General features: G+C 45.3%; 1 protein-coding gene across 6 annotated transcripts in view; it reads left to right on the top strand.

Moving 5' to 3' along the window:
- Positions 1-16,825, top strand: part of PLA2G4C (phospholipase A2 group IVC) — a 179,967-nt gene that overhangs the window by 80,265 nt on the left and 82,877 nt on the right. For all 6 annotated transcript variants that reach the window (XM_063913458.1, XM_063913461.1, XM_063913460.1 and 3 more), the window contains exon 10: positions 1,752-1,805. In XM_063913458.1, coding sequence (XP_063769528.1) covers positions 1,752-1,805 — 54 coding nt within the window. The remainder of the gene's footprint in view (positions 1-1,751; positions 1,806-16,825) is intronic.

Here is a 16,825-nt window from a genome sequence, read left to right as displayed (position 1 = left end):
ACGTCTGGAACTGGATGACATATTGTCCCATGCTTCGGTTACCTTGACGAAGTTGGATCAGGTCTGCCGAAGCTGATGTTGCACGACCAGGCTCGTCAAAGATCCGTCTAAAGGTTGACACGAAGTCTGAGTAGTTATTGATCAGAGGGTCAGCACGTTCCCACAGAGGAGACACCCAATTCAGAGCAGATCCAGAGAGTAAGGAAATGATGTAGGCAACCTTGGACCTTGGTGTAGGAAAGTTATGTGGCAATAACTCAAACTGTATTTCGCACTGATTAAGAAACCCGCGACATAATTTAGGACTGCCATCATATTTGCTCGGCACGGGCAGGTGCAGACGAGACACTGGAGCTGATGCAGCCGACATAGAAGAACTTACAGCACTGGCAGGTGCTGGGGTAACAGTAGGTGGGAGTACACTTGGCAGGGATTGCTGCAGTGTATCCAATCGGGAGGACATCCCTTGTAGAAAGTGAAGCATCTGCTGCTGCGCAACCTCTTGACCATCCAGACGGGAGACCAGATTTTGCAAGGCCTCTGACCCCACACTCCGTCCACCATCCGAGTCCATCGATCCTGGACTTACTGTCAGATTGTGTTTGGTCTGTGTCCCCGGAGGGGGCGCTAGTGGGTCAGTGGAGGTAGGAGGAAAGAGACGAGGAGGTTGTATCACGTTCTTGCGCATGAGCGCAATGGTATTTTATTTAGCAGATAAGTTTAAACAGAAATGCAGCAGAAATAATAAATCAGATGAGAAAGTCAAACACTTGGAATGATAACAAATAGTCTATGGCAATGGATGATAGGTGACTTGAGAAATCATATCCGGAAATATAAAACAACAGTATGAATGTCAATGAAATGATTCTGGTTTGAAAACCAGAGCAGGGTTTTAAAACAGAGAACTAAGGCAGTAGATGGATATTGCAAACCTGAGCATAAGCAGGAGACCAACTCACAGTGCAGGTGATGAGGCACTGGCAGCAGCAAGCTGTGTCACAGGTGGAGGAATGAACACACCTGGAGTTTAGTCTTCAACTGCAGGCTGAAGCACACAAGGTGGTGATGAGTGTGAAGCCCAATGCAGGTTGCTGGTATTGCTGAGCCTTGAAGTTCCACGGGAGCAAGCAGAATCACCAGGAGTATAAGTTCTTAGCAGAGAACCAGGAACTCAGGAGAAACAGGAGCCGATCCTTTCATGCAGGTTGTCAGAATGACACAAAGTCCAGGATGCCTGTGAGGTGAAACTGTAGCCTCCTATATACCCCATGGTGTGCAGGGATTGGATGGAGGAAAGGACAGTGGGTGCGGCCACGCACCGGATTGGCCGCAGCATACTAGCTGATTGGAAACTGTCATGGCGGCGCCCACGCCGCGGCCCAGCGGGGACGCGGCGCGCACACGCCCGCTGGCTCAGGAGTGTTCCCAGGACCTTGATGATGTCCCATGGCAGGGGCATAGGCGACAGGTGACCGCAGGGAGCCAGGACGGAGTCCGCAGCGGCGGACGGATGCCAGTCTGGTAAGTCGATTCCTGACACTGATATCTTGGTGATCCGTAACTTAAAGAATTAAAGGCCAACCAATTACAACTCAGACTTACAGATAGAATGCTAGCTTTTCATCTTCATCTAAGTGAAGTTGCATTCAAGGTGAGTATATCTTATATCTGTTTCATAATTATAATTGAGAATGAGCCAGCCTGTTATCCATATACCAGTGGTAATTGCATTTTTCTTCTTTTTTTAGGATTATGGGGCAGTGCACCTTCAAGTGAGGATGTCATGCAGAAGGTCATCAAAAGTAAGTGTATGCACAATAGTACTGGTACTTATATGTAAAGAGTTTTGTGATAAAATAATCAAGATTTGATAACTTGAGCTATACCCATCACTAACCTCTTGCCAATCATCTTCTACTTACTGGCTTGTTTCCTACTGAAAGTTAACTGACTAGTTATGGGTAAAGATCTTCCGCACTGAAAATAGAGACAATGCAGGTGCACACTCTAAATACTAAGCACTACTAATCAAAATAATTATAATAAACTCTGCAAAATAACATGGTGTAAATGTGAGGTGTTTAGCATATTTCTGGCCTAAAATATGGGCCCACCAATAGTCCCTAACACTAAAGAGTTATCATGATTCGTGCCAGACACAGTGCTGCTTACCGGCATGCTGGTGTACTTTGCTGCGGAGGTCATGTGTGCTTCCATGCTGTCCCTACACAGTGATCCCAGCATGTCAAGGTTATTCCAGTTCCAGCTCTCCACAGTGCTCTACTCACTCTCCACTTTCCCAGCATTTAGGCCTATTTCCTCCGCTCAGAGTTCCCTCCAAAACACTTGCAATCAGCTGACCCCGGATTCCCCAACCACAGGCTCTGCAGCTGTCACCGACTCTGAACATCAATCCGCTGCTGATCTCTGCTTTACCAATCCCTGGCCTAGCAGTGGTCAACAGACCAGTTCCTCCTATCACTGTTCTCCAGGAGAGATATAAGGATTGCACAGACAGACTGCAGGTACACTGAACAATGTTGCTTCACAGAACTATATCCTGGGCTCCAGATTGTTGACTCATGTTCCTGCAGTATTGTTCCAAGTCTGATTCCTAGTGCTAATCTGGTTTAGCACTTTGTGCTTATTACTTCAGCCTGACTTCTGAACACCTGTTGTTCCCAGTGCAGCCATCAGTACCTGTCAGTCCCAGTTGGGCTGTGAGTATATTGTGTACCATTGGTTCCATCCCAAGAATTCAGTACCATAAATTCCAGTCTGATAATCCAGTACCATCAGTTCCAGTCTGATAATCCAATATCATTGGTTCCAGTCCAATAAGCATGTACCATGTTCCCAGTACCATTGACTCCAGCTCTCAATCTTGGTATCCAGAGTCACAGACATCAGTACAGGGAAACCCAAGCAGAGGGCCGTGACCTGCATGTTGGGCACAGAGAAACCCAAAACCCCTTGCAGAGTTTCTTTGGGAAGACCACTGGCATCTTAGACTCCGCGCCTCTGTCCTGGGTATCTACCAATTTCCAAGTACCAGCCTGTTACCTCATCTTCATGTACCAGCTGTCCACCTGCAAGCATTAGCCTCAGTTTTCCATACTCCTGCTCATACGCAAAAACTACTTAAGACCTCCAAGTTTCCAGCTTCCGATTCTACCACTGATCCACAAGTGTCACAACCGGGAACACAGAATACCACAGATCTGACAGGTGTCAGTTTTATGGATGAGTTTGAGGCACATGGTCCCCTGGGTTGGTGTGGCCTGGCTGCTTTGTGGCATCATATTGTAAAACTTAATCTAGCACTTTTAGCACCAAATTGGGTTTTTTGCTAATCTAACACTTTTAACACTTAAACATCTCACTAGTGTGATGCCTTGGGGTAGTTAGCTTGTGCTGGCCCGGGGGGTTCCGTGCCCTGGACTTGAACCTTAGGGTTAGAGACCCACCAGATGAGGTCACTTGGTCATGGTTGTTGGGCCCATAGATTTGACCAAAATTATGCTAAGCACCTGAAATTTACTTTGTTTTATAGCACAGTTTATTTGAATTATGATAAGCAGTGTTTAGTATTTAGAGTGTGTGCCTGCATTTTCTCTTTTTCTGTGTTGAAGTACTGTACAAGTCTCAGCATGGTAGTACCTCTCATTATGTTTAGAATTAGGGTGTGCTGTCCAAACCCCCTCACCCCCTATATGTAAAGGCCTTCCACAATTAATCTGAAACTGCTGCTAAAATAATTATTGTTACATCTCTGGCATCTCTGTTAGCTGCTCCTCTTACAAACTTACCCTCTTCACTGATGATGTCCTCCTTTCCCTCACCAACCCCCTGATTTCCCTTCCAAACCTATTTAAAGAGCTTTCCCTCTAGGGGCAATTATCCGGTTAAGTTGGAAGCCCTACCCTTCCACAGTCAACCCTAGATCTTCTCCATCTTAATTTCTTATTCAACTGGCGGTCAATATTCATTTAAATACTTGGTGTACATCTTACGAAATCTTATAATACTTTATACAAAGCAAACTACCCCCTCTGTTCAGGGTAATACAAGATCTGATTGGCAGACTTTATCTCTGGGGTTGGCCATATTGCTACAATTAAAATGAACGTTCTTCCCATACTTTTGTCACGTTTTCAGACTCTCCCTGTGGCAGTTCATTCCCGTGTCCTTTCCTCCCTCCAATTGCTGTATGGTAAATTCATCTGGGACAACCAGAGACGCAGAGACATCCTTTTTAAGAGCACTACAGGTGGAGGTCTTGGTCTCCCATCATTAGCTAAATACTACCAAGCCTCCATACTTAGCTGATCACCTGGCACTCCTGCAAAGGCACCAAACACTGGGTTGACCTTAAATCTGCACTCGCCAAGGTCCCCTCGATCTCAGACCTACCGTGGCTTCTTCGAATGCATAGGCCCCTCTTAACTTTATCAATCCCTTCAGTCACACTCACCCTTTCCGGTTGGGATTTTCTTGATTCCAAATTTGCCATTATTTAACCATCCCTCACCACTAACGCCTTTGTGGTTTCATCCTTCTCTCCCCCTGGTGACTCACCTCACACGGCCTATGCTTGGTTGGCAGCTGGTATTACCCAATTTCATCACGTCTTTGGTCAATTCGCACCACAATGTTTTTCAGAAATACGGGAGAAACATTCTCTTCCACAATCTTGTTTCTAGCAATATCTCCATATTCGTAATCTCATCACTTCATCTCTCTCATCTTTAAACTCCTTACGTAACCCCATGGCAATGGAACACCTCTGAATCTACATCTACAGGTCTTTGGACAGGGGCATTATCTCTCAAATGTATCACTCTATCCTAGTACATGATCCTCCATCTCTGGAGGTCCATTAACAACACTGAGAGTCAGACCTATGTACTTCTTTGGACGAAGACACATGAGAGACAATTTGCCTCAATATCTCAAAATGTTCTATTAGCGTACTCATCAAGGAAAAGTCCTAGAAGGTATATACTCACTGGTACCTTGTCCTGGAATGTTTACACCAAATGTACCCTGATGCTTCTAACCTCTGCTGGAGACACTGAGGTCAAGTAGGATCCTTCTTCCATATTTGGTGGACGTGCCCTAATATTATCCCCTTCCAGGGCCAGCTCCAGGCATGTTCCAACTACTACTACTCAGTGCGCGCTATGCGTGCTGTGCGGGGCTGGTGTCTGACATCAGATGCCAGTGCCGCACAATGCACATAGCGTGCACTGAGTTACGAGTACTTGTTTAGCTATAGTTTAGTGCACCCGCCCGCCGCCCACAGAGCACTCCCCCTCCCACCACAGCAGGTACTGTGGGGGCATTTATGTATTGGGCTTTGTGGGGGCATTTATGTATCTGGCACTGTGGGGGCATATCTGGCACTGTGGGGGCATTTATGTATCTGGCACTGTGGGGGCATTTATGTAGCTGGCACTGTGGGGGCATTTATGTATCGGACACTGTGGGGGCATTTATGTGTCTGGCACTGTGGGGGCATTTATGTATCTGGCACTGTGGGAGCATATCTGGCACTGTGAGGGCATTTATGTATCAGGCACTGTGGGGGCATATCTGGCACTGTGGAAGCATATCTGGCACTGTGGCGGCATTTATTTATCTGGCACTGTGGGGGCATTTATGTATCTGGCACTGTGGGAGCATATCTGGCACTGTGGGGGTATTTATGTATCAGGCACTGTGGGGGCATTTATGTATCGGGCACTGTAGGGGCATTTATGTGTCTGGCACTGTGGGGGCATTTATGTATCTGGCACTGTGGGGGCATTTATGTACCTGGCACTGCTGGGGGGGCATGTCATGTGTATCTGGCACTGCTGGGGGGCATATCATGTGTATCTGGCACTGCTGGGGGCATATCATGTGTATCTGGCACTGCTGGGGGGCATATCATGTGTATCTGGCACTGCTGGGAGGCATATGTGTAGCTGGCACTGCTGGGGGTCATATCATGTGTAGCTGGCACTGCTGGGGGCATGTCATGTCTATCTGGCACTGCTGGGGGGCATATCATGTCTATCTGGCACTGCTGTGGGGCATGTCATGTCTATCTTGCACTGCTGGGAGGCATGTCATGTCTATCTGGCATTGCACTACTGTAGACATTATGTGTATCTGGCACTATACTGGAGACATTATGTGTAAGGAACACTACTGTGGCTGTTATTTGTAAGGCTTCTAATTGTGGCCCTCATTCCGAGTTGTTCGCTTGCAAGCTGCTTTTAGCAGCATTGCACACGCTAAGCCGCCGCCTACTGGGAGTGAATCTTAGCTTATCAAAATTGCGAACGAAAGATTCGCAATATTGCGAAAAGACTTCTCTGTGCAGTTTCTGAGTAGCTCGAGACTTACTCTTCCAGTGCGATCAGTTCAGTGCTTGTCGTTCCTGGTTTGACGTCACAAACACACCCAGCGTTCGCCCAGACACTCCTCCGTTTCTCCGGCCACTCCTGCGTTTTTCCCAGAAACGGTAGCGTTTTTTCACACACTCCCATAAAACGGCCAGTTTCCGCCCAGAAACACCCACTTCCTGTCAATCACATTACGATCACCAGAACAAAGAAAAAACCTTGTAATGCCGTGAGTAAAATACCTAACTGCATAGCAAATTTACTTGGCGCAGTTGCACTGCGGACATTGCGCATGCGCATTAGCGACTAATCGCTCCGTTGCGAAAAAAAATAACGAGCGAACAACTCGGAATGACCACCAGTGTGCGTAGAGGAGGTGTGAAAATATATTTATTTATAGTTTGATAATATGAAATTGTGTGGCCACGCCCACTTTTTTTGGAGCTCGCGCGCATTTTACTTTGACAGTTTCTCGCTCAGGGTGCTAGTAGGCCTGGAGCCGGCCCTGTATCCTTCTGTTTGATGGTTCAATCTATGATCTCCTCAACTATCTCCCTTACAGATGAAGCCACACTAACCGTGGCTCCATCTGCGACTGAGTGCTCCTGGCAAAGCGGACAGGCACTAATGGGACATACGTGCGTTGTAGACCCGCATGTGCAGGGGTGGATTGGGATCGAAAACCAGCACTGGGTGGGGGTCTGTTGATGGGGGGGAGTCTGTCAAGTGGGCAGGATTACTGCTCTGAAGGCCTGATTCGGAGTTGTTCGCAGTTTTATATAGAGTGCATAACAAGTACACATACATGATATACATATATTATATATGTATTAAATATCAGTGATCGCGCTGAGAAGAAGAGCTGGGCTGAGAAGAAGAGCTGCAGCTGCTGCTGCCAGGTAAGGGGGAGGAGGCCTGGGCCCCTACTGGACCCTCACTGGGCCCCTCCATCAGACCTGGACACGGGTAATTTGTACCCTCTCCCCCCCTTTCTCGGCACCACTGTCAGTATCTACAAGATGAATACCAACATGACTAATGTTGACATTATGACCATGTTGGCATTATTAAAGTGTCAACATGGTCGACATGTAACACCACACCCACTATTATAGCATTATCAGGAGCTATGAGTGATACTCCAAGGATTTAGGGTCCAGTAATATACAAGACTTCCTCAAACCTGGTATAGTGTGATCGCTCTGTAGTCACTACTCACCTTCAATCTTGTTATTCCAAATGCACTAGATACCTGCAACATTGATCATGAACTGGCGAGCGACAGTGGATGAAATCACGATTCAATGCAGATTTCCTCCATTTCGAATTCATGATTTCAACCCTCAGTGCTGCGCTTTCCCTCTCTAAACAGTTTTATTTCAAGACCCTTATTTCCTCCCTGTCCTTCAAACTCCTTAATCTCTTTGGCACTTTCAAATCCATTCTCTGCCCCCATCCCTCGTCTCCCCTCCTTACTCTATGTCCTAGATTTTGCCAGCCACTGTACATCAAATAGTACCACGCCCTCATCACCACATTCCCTACTTTGACAGTCTGTTCTCCCCAGCCTCCCCAACAATTTTGCCAACTATGGGGGTAATTAAGACCTGATCGCTGTTCAATGCGCACGCAAGCAGCGTTCGCAAGTGTGCAAACTCAACGCAAGAGTGCGAACAGACAGAAAATCACACCTACCACATACGAGTGCACAAAAATGTGCAGCAGTGCACAAAAGGGGTGTTTACTATTTTGCTTTGCACAGGAGCGATGCGTTCACAAGGTTGCTATTTGCATCACTTGCAACATGGAGCTTGTCGTACATGTGCGTTGCATTCGCTAGCTTGCAAATAATCGCACCATGGAGTTTTTGGAGTTTTTTTGTTAAATAAAACCAATTAGAAAAAAATATATACTCCGCGCTTTATGTACACTGTATCAAATTAAATCAAACTATAGTGTGCAGTCTGTCATGTAGAATAATTGACTCAGTAGAACTTCAAAGATACGTATAAATCAATTTATATTCAATAATCTTTAAAAATTACACAATTTAAACGAACAAGCAGCATATAGTTTGCAACAAATAGCTATTGAGTATTAACCACAATCGATATGGCACACAATATATTAAGGTTAATTTGTTATATTTAATACATAAAATTAACACACACTGGCGTCCCAGTGATTATTAAAATGTCCCGCAAGGAATAATCACAGCCTTGTAATGAAGAGCTTCTATAGATAATGGTGTATAATTACCCATGTGCTGGTTCCTGAGATGTTAAGTAGACAGGGTCCGTTTATATAACTGTGCACATATATGGGTATATACTTCTTAAAACTGATTACAGCTGATTTAAGGACTGCCGTATAATTACCACGTCACTGTTCCGAGCAAATGGTGATCTTTAATAACCTGTACGTAGATCTCCAAAGGACTCAATCCTCGTTACGGGTGTTAGACCTCACTGCGGAGGCCAGCAGCCAGTGGCGGATTTAGGGGGGGGGCACCAAGGCACGTGCCCCCCCTGTCATTTTTAGTGCAGACTGACATGCGGACGAGCGTCCGCATGTCAGTCTGCGGTCTCGTTTCCTCCCCTGCTGTTAGGAGGGACACGGAGGGCACAGTGCGCGCCTCTCCTGTGTCCCTCCTGGGTCTCCGGCGGCCGCTGGTCTCATAAAGGAAGTGCCGTTCGTGAGCACTTCCTTTATTACAGTGACCCGCGGCCGCCGGAGACACAGGAGGGACACAGGGAGGCGTGCACTGTGCCCTCCGTGTCCCTCCTAACAGCAGGGGAGCGGGGGGAGCAGCGGCGGCGGAGGAAGGGGGGGGGGGCGCACTGGGGGGGAATATCTGGCACTGGGGGGCATATTTGGCAGGGAGGGGGGGGGGGAGAATATCTGGCACTGGGGACATATATGGCACTGGGGAGTGAATATCTGGCACTGGGGGCATATTTGGCAGGGAGGGGGGGGGAGAATATCTGGCAATGGGGACATATATGGCACTGGGGGGAATATCTGGCACTGGGGGCATATATGGCACTGGGGGGGGGAATATCTGGCACTGGGGGCATATGTGGCACTGGGGGCATATGTGGCACTGGGGGGGGAATATCTGGCACTGGGGCATATGTGGCACTGGGGGCATATATAGCACTGGGGGGGGGGGGCGATATCTGGCACTGGGGGCATATGTGGCACTGTCGGGTAATATCTGGCACTGGGGGTATATGTGTACCTGGCACATGGGGGGGGGCTATATTTGGCACTGGGGGCATGTGAGTACCTGGCACCGTGGGGGAATATCTGGCACTGGGGACATATGTGGCACTGGGAGCACAGCCCTAGCAACAAGGACTACCTCCTAGCAACGAGCATGACACCCAGTGCATGAAACCCCTGGCAACGAGCATGACACCCAGTGCATGAAACCCCTGGCAACGAGCATGACACCCAGTGCATGAAACCCCTGGCAACGAGCATGACACCCTGAGCATGAAAACCCCTGGCACCGTGCATGGAACCAAGAGCATGAAACCCCTGGCAACGAGCATGACACCCAGTGCATGAAACCCCTGACAACGAGCAGGTATTTGAAAAGTAATTAGAAGCCTTACTGTAGGACTTAATGTGTAATGGGCATTACGGTGTGTGGCATAATGTATCACGGACATTGCGGTGTGTGTCATAATGTGTCACAGGCATTACGGTGTATGGTATACTATATCGCTGGCATTGTGATATGTGGTATAATGTCTCAGGGTCATTGCAGTGTGTGGCATAATGTATCACGGACATTGCGGTGTGTGTCATAATGTGTCAGGCATTACGGTGTGTGGTATACTATATCACGGGCATTGTGGTATGTGGTATAATGTCTCAGGGTCATTGCAGTGTGGCATAATATATAACGGGCATTGCGGTGTGTGGCATAGGGTATAACGGGCATTGCGGTATGTGTCACAGGCATTACGGTGTATGGTATACTATATCACGGGCATTGTGGTATAATGTCTCAAGGTCATTGCAGTGTGTGGCATAATGTGTCACAGACATTGTATGTGCTATAATGTATCAGGGGCAGTGCAGTGTGTAGCATAATGTATAACGGGCATTGCGATTCCTGTCATAATGTGTCACAGGCATTACGGTGTGTGGCATAATGTGTCTGGGGCATTACAGTGTGTGCATATTGTGTCATGTGCATTATTGTGTGTGGAATAATGTCTAAGGGCCATTGCAGTATGTGGAATAATGTATACTGGGCATTACTATAAGGAGGAAAAATGACAAATAATGTAAGGGGCATGAATCAGGATTATTTTTCTTTCCTGTGGTGGCCAACGTCTGGGCGTGCAGGTTGCAAAACTGGGGTATAAGGTAGTCTTTTCCTGCAATACCACGCCCATTCCAACGAAGCCACGCCCATTCCAATGAAACCACGCCCCTTATGGTGCCCCCCCTGTAATTTTTTTCTGGATCCGCCCCTGCCAGCAGCAGTCACTCAGTGCGGGCAAACGGAGTCCTGGACGTCAATAGTATGGCACAGGGATCGAAGACAGTGCTCCAGCTGAGAGCCGCCGTGTATCAGGCCGTGGTAAGTTGGAGCTGTGGAGAGCCGTGTGCGGGCTCAATTAGCGGGTTAATTCCAAACAACTGAACATGGAAAGTGGGCATCAACGCGTTTCGTCTCCTTGGCAACCGGAGACTTCCTCAAGACGGTGCCGTGGTAATTATACGCAATATCTATAGAAGCTCTTCATTATAAGGCTGTGATTATTCCTTGCGGGACATTTTAATAATCACTGGGACGCCAGTGTGTGTTCATTTTATGTATTAAATATAACAAATTAACCTTAATATATTGTGTGCCATATCGATTGTGGTTAATACTCAATAGCTATTTGTTGCAAACTATATGCTGCTTGTTCGTTTAAATTGTGTCATTTTTAAAGATTATTGAATATAAATTGATTGATACGTATCTTTGAAGTTCTACTGAGTCAATTATTCTACATGACAGACTGCACACTATAGTTTGATTTAATTTGATACAGTGTACATAAAGCGCGGAGTATATATTTTTTTCTTTTTGCTTTCTATATAGTTGGCAACCTAGCTAGTTGTCTTACTCAGCTGCTTTTGATGCACTATTAACCAACTAATAGTTGCTTCTAGCGCCGGAAGATAAACAGTTAGGGACATTTGTCCTGTTCTGTTTTTTTTCCCACAACCTTTTTTGAAATAAAACCAATTACCCTAAGGAATTGTAATGTGATTGAACAATTAAGTGATCAAACTACAAAATTAAGATTTTGACAACCTAATTGCTCAATAACATTCAGCAATTAAGGCAACAAATATTTCAGTTTAATATGTTTGTTGTCCTATTTGCACAATACCCAGAATTTTTTTACATTTAAAAATTAAAAAAAGATAAGTGAAATTGGACCATATGTCATATATTATGAGATTGTAAAAACCGTAAATGTATGACATACATTATATACACATGATAAACTTTTGCATATACAGAATGCTTCATCTTTTTGAAAGTATTTAAAAGGGGAGTGATAAGGTACCAAACAATCTGCTCCTAACTGCCATGTAAATTGGTAGTTAGGATTTTGGGGGATGGTACTTTATCACTCTCCATTTTAATTCTTTCAAAGTGATGCAACATCTCTACATATATGATATTGCCCTTTAAAAAAACACAACACACAATTTTTAGTTTACATTTTTACTAATAAATAATATACAAAATTATATAAAGACAGATTTAGTATAAAAAAAAATGTAACCAAAATATTTATTCAAAAAAATAATCTGAAGGAGGCCACGCACATGCTGCTCCATTCTGGATAGGACCAAACGGATTGGCGCATTCCGATCTCCAACCTCAGCATCTGTAAAGAATGTTTGAACAATTATTAGAATTAATTTCAGACATTATGCAATATAGAAGCAATGTACAAAGCACACTTCAACAGCTCACTGTCTAGGTCAGGCATGGTGAACCTTTGGTCCTTCAGCTGTTGTTGAACGACACATACCAGCATGTCCTGCAACAGTTTTAGCATGGACAAATGGAAAAACTGTTACAGGACATGCTGGGATGTGTAGTTCCACAGCAGCTGAAGGGATGCAGTTTGCTGACCCAGGACCTAGACCAGGGATGGGGAACATTTGGCCCTCTAGCTGCTGTGAAACTACACATACCACCATGCCTTGCTTCAGTTTTGCTATTCGGCCATGCTAAAACTGTTGCAGGGCATGCTGGGATGTATAGTTCAACAACAGCTGGAGCATGCCTTAATAGCCAAACTGTGGCAGCGAATGCTTGGATGTGTAGTTCCACAGCAGCTGGATAGCTGCAGGTTGAACACACATGTTGTAGTATATTTTTAATAGGAGAACAAAAATTCTATTAAGTAAAACACAAAAATAACTTACTCTCCTCCAAAGCCCCATATTCCTCATCCTCTTCTTCTTGTATTTCCGCATAGCGAACTCCAAACTCAGCATCTGAAAAAAATGTTTACCAATTTTAAATAAAAAATTACAGTCATTAATTTTATGCAATATAGAAGAAATGTACAAAGCACACTTCAACAGCTCACTGTCTAGGTCAGGCATGGTGAATCGTTGGCTATCCAGCTGCCGTGGAACTACACAGCCCAGCATGCCCTGAAGCAGTTGAGCAATTTGGCCATGCTAAAACTGTAGCAGGGCATGCTGGGATGTTTAGTTCAAAAACAGTTGGAGGGCCAAAGGTTCACCATCCCTAGTCTAGGTCCAGGATCAGCAAACTGAGGCTCTCCATCTGTTGTTTAACTACACATCCCAGCATGCCCTGCAAAAGTTTAAACATTCCCAAATTGCACAACTGTTGCAGGGCATGCTGGGCTGTGTAGTTCCACAGCAGCTGGATAGCCGCAGGTTGAAACACATGTTGTAGTATATTTTTAGAAAAAAACATTCAATTAAGTAAAACACAAAAAAAACTTACACTCCTCCATTGCCCCATAGTCATCCTCCTCTTCTTCACTGGGGGATGTTGTTTTGGATGTGGGAAGGGGCTTGACTGGGTGTTGGAGGTTGAGGGGGAGAGGGAGTTTGAGTGGGCGGGAGGTTGAGGGGGAGAGGTAGCTTGAATGGGAGTTGTAGGTTGAGGTGGAGAGTGAGGTTAAGTGGGGGATGGATTCTGAGAGGGTGAGGGAGGTTGAGTGGGGGAGGGAGGTTGAGGGGAGAAGGAGGTTGAGTGGGGGAGGGAGGTTGAGGGTGCCTTCCACTTCTCCTTTCTGCTCTTCCTAAGTGGAAAGGAAAACAGTTTATGGGGTTTTGAAAATATATGTTTATAATACACATTCCCTACTCAATAACCAACATGAAAACATCTGTATTTACTGTTGTTTATTACAAAATAAAATGATATTATAATACTAAATGCAAACACATATTTATTACTGGTATGCAAAATTAAAAATGTTTGTATGTCAGATCCACTGTTTGTACATTAGTCAACATACAATCCACACACATACTCTATACATCCATACAAACATCTATGCATACTGCACCTACATACATTTTCAAGATCTACAGGCTAAACAACATACACACACTTATGGATGCAAATATTACAAAACATTTAACTGAAAACACACTCATGCGCACACAAATGCTACAGTATGCATTACTTATGGTCTCTACTTTGCTGGCGTATCTCCGCCAGCTTTCATGGCTGTCTGCGTCGCAGCTCGGACCACCGTCTTTCCAACTGGATGATGGTCTGCCTGGTGCAGAGGTTGACCCGCAGCTTTCTGCGGACCTCCACGTAGGCCGCACGTTTATGGGCATTTTGCACACAGGACTGCAATCTCTCTAACCATTTCTGGCAAATGCATGAGGTCGCCACCAGTGTGGTGGAGCACGGCCTTTTAATAGGCCAATCGTGTACTCCACCACCTATCAGGTGACTGTAAGCGCGGAATTAAATGCAGATTGTGGTCCTGATGTTGGTGTGTTGTAAGGAGTCATGAGCCAGGGAGTTCAAGGATATCCACGATCTGTAAAAACACAATTTTAAAAATAAAACATAAATATAGAAAACAATTAAACACCCAAAAAACTGTACCATTACTAAATGATGTGGCTCAAACTCACCCAAGATCCACGTGTCTTGCCTTCCAACATGCTTAATTTTTGCCATATCCCCGATTGCCGAATCACGTCAGAATCATGGGCACTTCCTGGGTACCGAGCATTCAGAGAAAGGATCTGGAGGGATGGTCCACAAACAACCATGACATTCAAAGAGTGGAAAAAATTTCTATTCCTAAAGATTATTTCATTATGTGTTGGTGCCACAAGTGGAAAGTGTGTACCATCCACTACCCCCAATAACATGTGGGAAGCTACCATGTTCACCGAAATTGGTGCTTCACCACAGCTAGGGACTCCACATCCAATGGCATTGATATGAACTGCTTAGTTCTTTTGAGGAACGCAGCAATAATCCGCCTCAGGATCCTGAAGAATGAGGCCTGGGAAATGCCTCCCAAGACTCCAACTATATGCTGGTAGGACCCTGAGAAAAATGTAAGACAGCAATAAATTGTGTCAGTGGTGGATTTGCTGTAGGATTGCGAATTGTACTCTCTAGATCACTCTCTATTATTGAGAGAGTTTCTAGGATGACATGAAAGGGCAGCCTATAGCGCTGCACCACCTCATCATCTGGCATTCCAAAAAGAGTGACATGGGTTCGAAAGATACTAGGCCTTGCATGCCTCCTTTGCCTTTGAGGATGAGGGGCAGGTTGGGGTTGGCCACATAACGCATACAGGTATGCCGCCGTCACCAACTGAAATACACATTTAACAGAGTGTTAATTCAAAAACCAATGATTGTTACCAAACATTCTGGTCAACCTAATCTAGTGTCTAAAATCCACTTACAGGTGTGGTGTTTTCCATCTCTAAATTGTACACCATGGGGGTAATTCCAAGTTGATCGCAGCAGGAATTTAGTTAGCAATTGGGCAAAACCATGTGCACTGCAGGGGAGGCAGATGTAACATGTGCAGAGAGAGTTAGATTTGGGTGGGGTGTGTTCAATCTGCAATCTAATTTGCAGTGTAAAAATAAAGCAGCCAGTATTTACCCTGCACAGAAACAAAATAACCCACCCAGCTTGCGGGGGAGGCTTGCTGGGACTTGTAGTTCTTCTGCAAAAAAAAAACAATATTCTTTCCTTTTACTCAAGGCTATCAGCCACCCATCCGCAGCCCTTGGATGGGGGGGACAGCCTTGGGCTTCACCCCTGCCCCTTGGGTGGCTGGAGGGGGGACCCCTTGATTTAAGGGGTCCCCACTCCTCCAGGGTACCCCGGCCAGTGGTGACTAGTTGGGTATTTAATGCCACGGCCGCAGGGACCGGTATAAAAGTATCCCCCGGCTGTGGCATTATCTCCCCAGCTAGTGGAGCCCGGTGCTGGTACAAAAAATACGGGGGACCCCTACGCTTTTTGTCCCCCGTATTTTTTGCACCAGGACCGGACGCAGAGCCCGGTGCTGGTTCTAAAAATACGGGGGATCCTCTGTCCATTTTTCCCCCGTATTTTTACAACCAGGACCGGCTCGAAGAGCCCGAGGCTGTTTATGCTTAGGAGGGGGGACCCCACGCATTTTTTTTTCTTGATTTTAACCCATTCCCATTAGTCAGTTAAAAAAAAATATTCTTTTAAAAAATATATAAATAATACTTGTGTCCCTCTAATAGACAAACCAAGTACATAATCCCTTCTACTATAAATAGATATGCTATTAGCAAAAAAAAACACACAAAAAAACATGTTTTAAATTTTTTTTATTAGATTCCACCAGCAGTGAGGCGGAAGGAAATTGACGATATTACTGTCGAAAAGCACTAAAGTCGAATCGACATTCTTCAATTGAATATACTTTTGTCGAATTGCCGCATTTTTACCACTGCAGACATGTAGAATTTTTAAAATGTCGAATTGCAAAAAGTCGAATCTGAAAAGTCAGTTTTTTTGTCGAAAAGTACTGTATTGCATTGTCGATTTTTTTTTTTTGTGTCGAAAATGCCCCGTTTTTCGACATTTTTGGGAATTCGACCGCAATTGCATATACCCCTAAGACTGTGAATTTCACAGCTATGCTGCTCAGATGGAATATCATACCTTCCAATATTGGTCTCGGTCCAAACTGGGACATGTGCAAGACAGTGGATTGCATCAAAAAAGGTTACATGATCACACAACAAGGGGTAGGCAATATCCCAGGAAGAATGATTATTGTCTCCAAAGCACTGCTGCCTTGTCCCACTCATTGACCCACCATTCCTAAAAAAAAAAAAAAAAGTTTGAATTTCTGAGTGCATCAGTTTCAGATAAATTAC

Source organism: Pseudophryne corroboree, chromosome 1 (assembly GCF_028390025.1).
Source record: "Pseudophryne corroboree isolate aPseCor3 chromosome 1, aPseCor3.hap2, whole genome shotgun sequence".
Classification (NCBI taxonomy): Eukaryota; Metazoa; Chordata; class Amphibia; order Anura; family Myobatrachidae; genus Pseudophryne; species Pseudophryne corroboree.
Note: the sequence above shows the minus strand (reverse complement) of the source record. Positions and strands in the feature narration are given on the sequence as shown.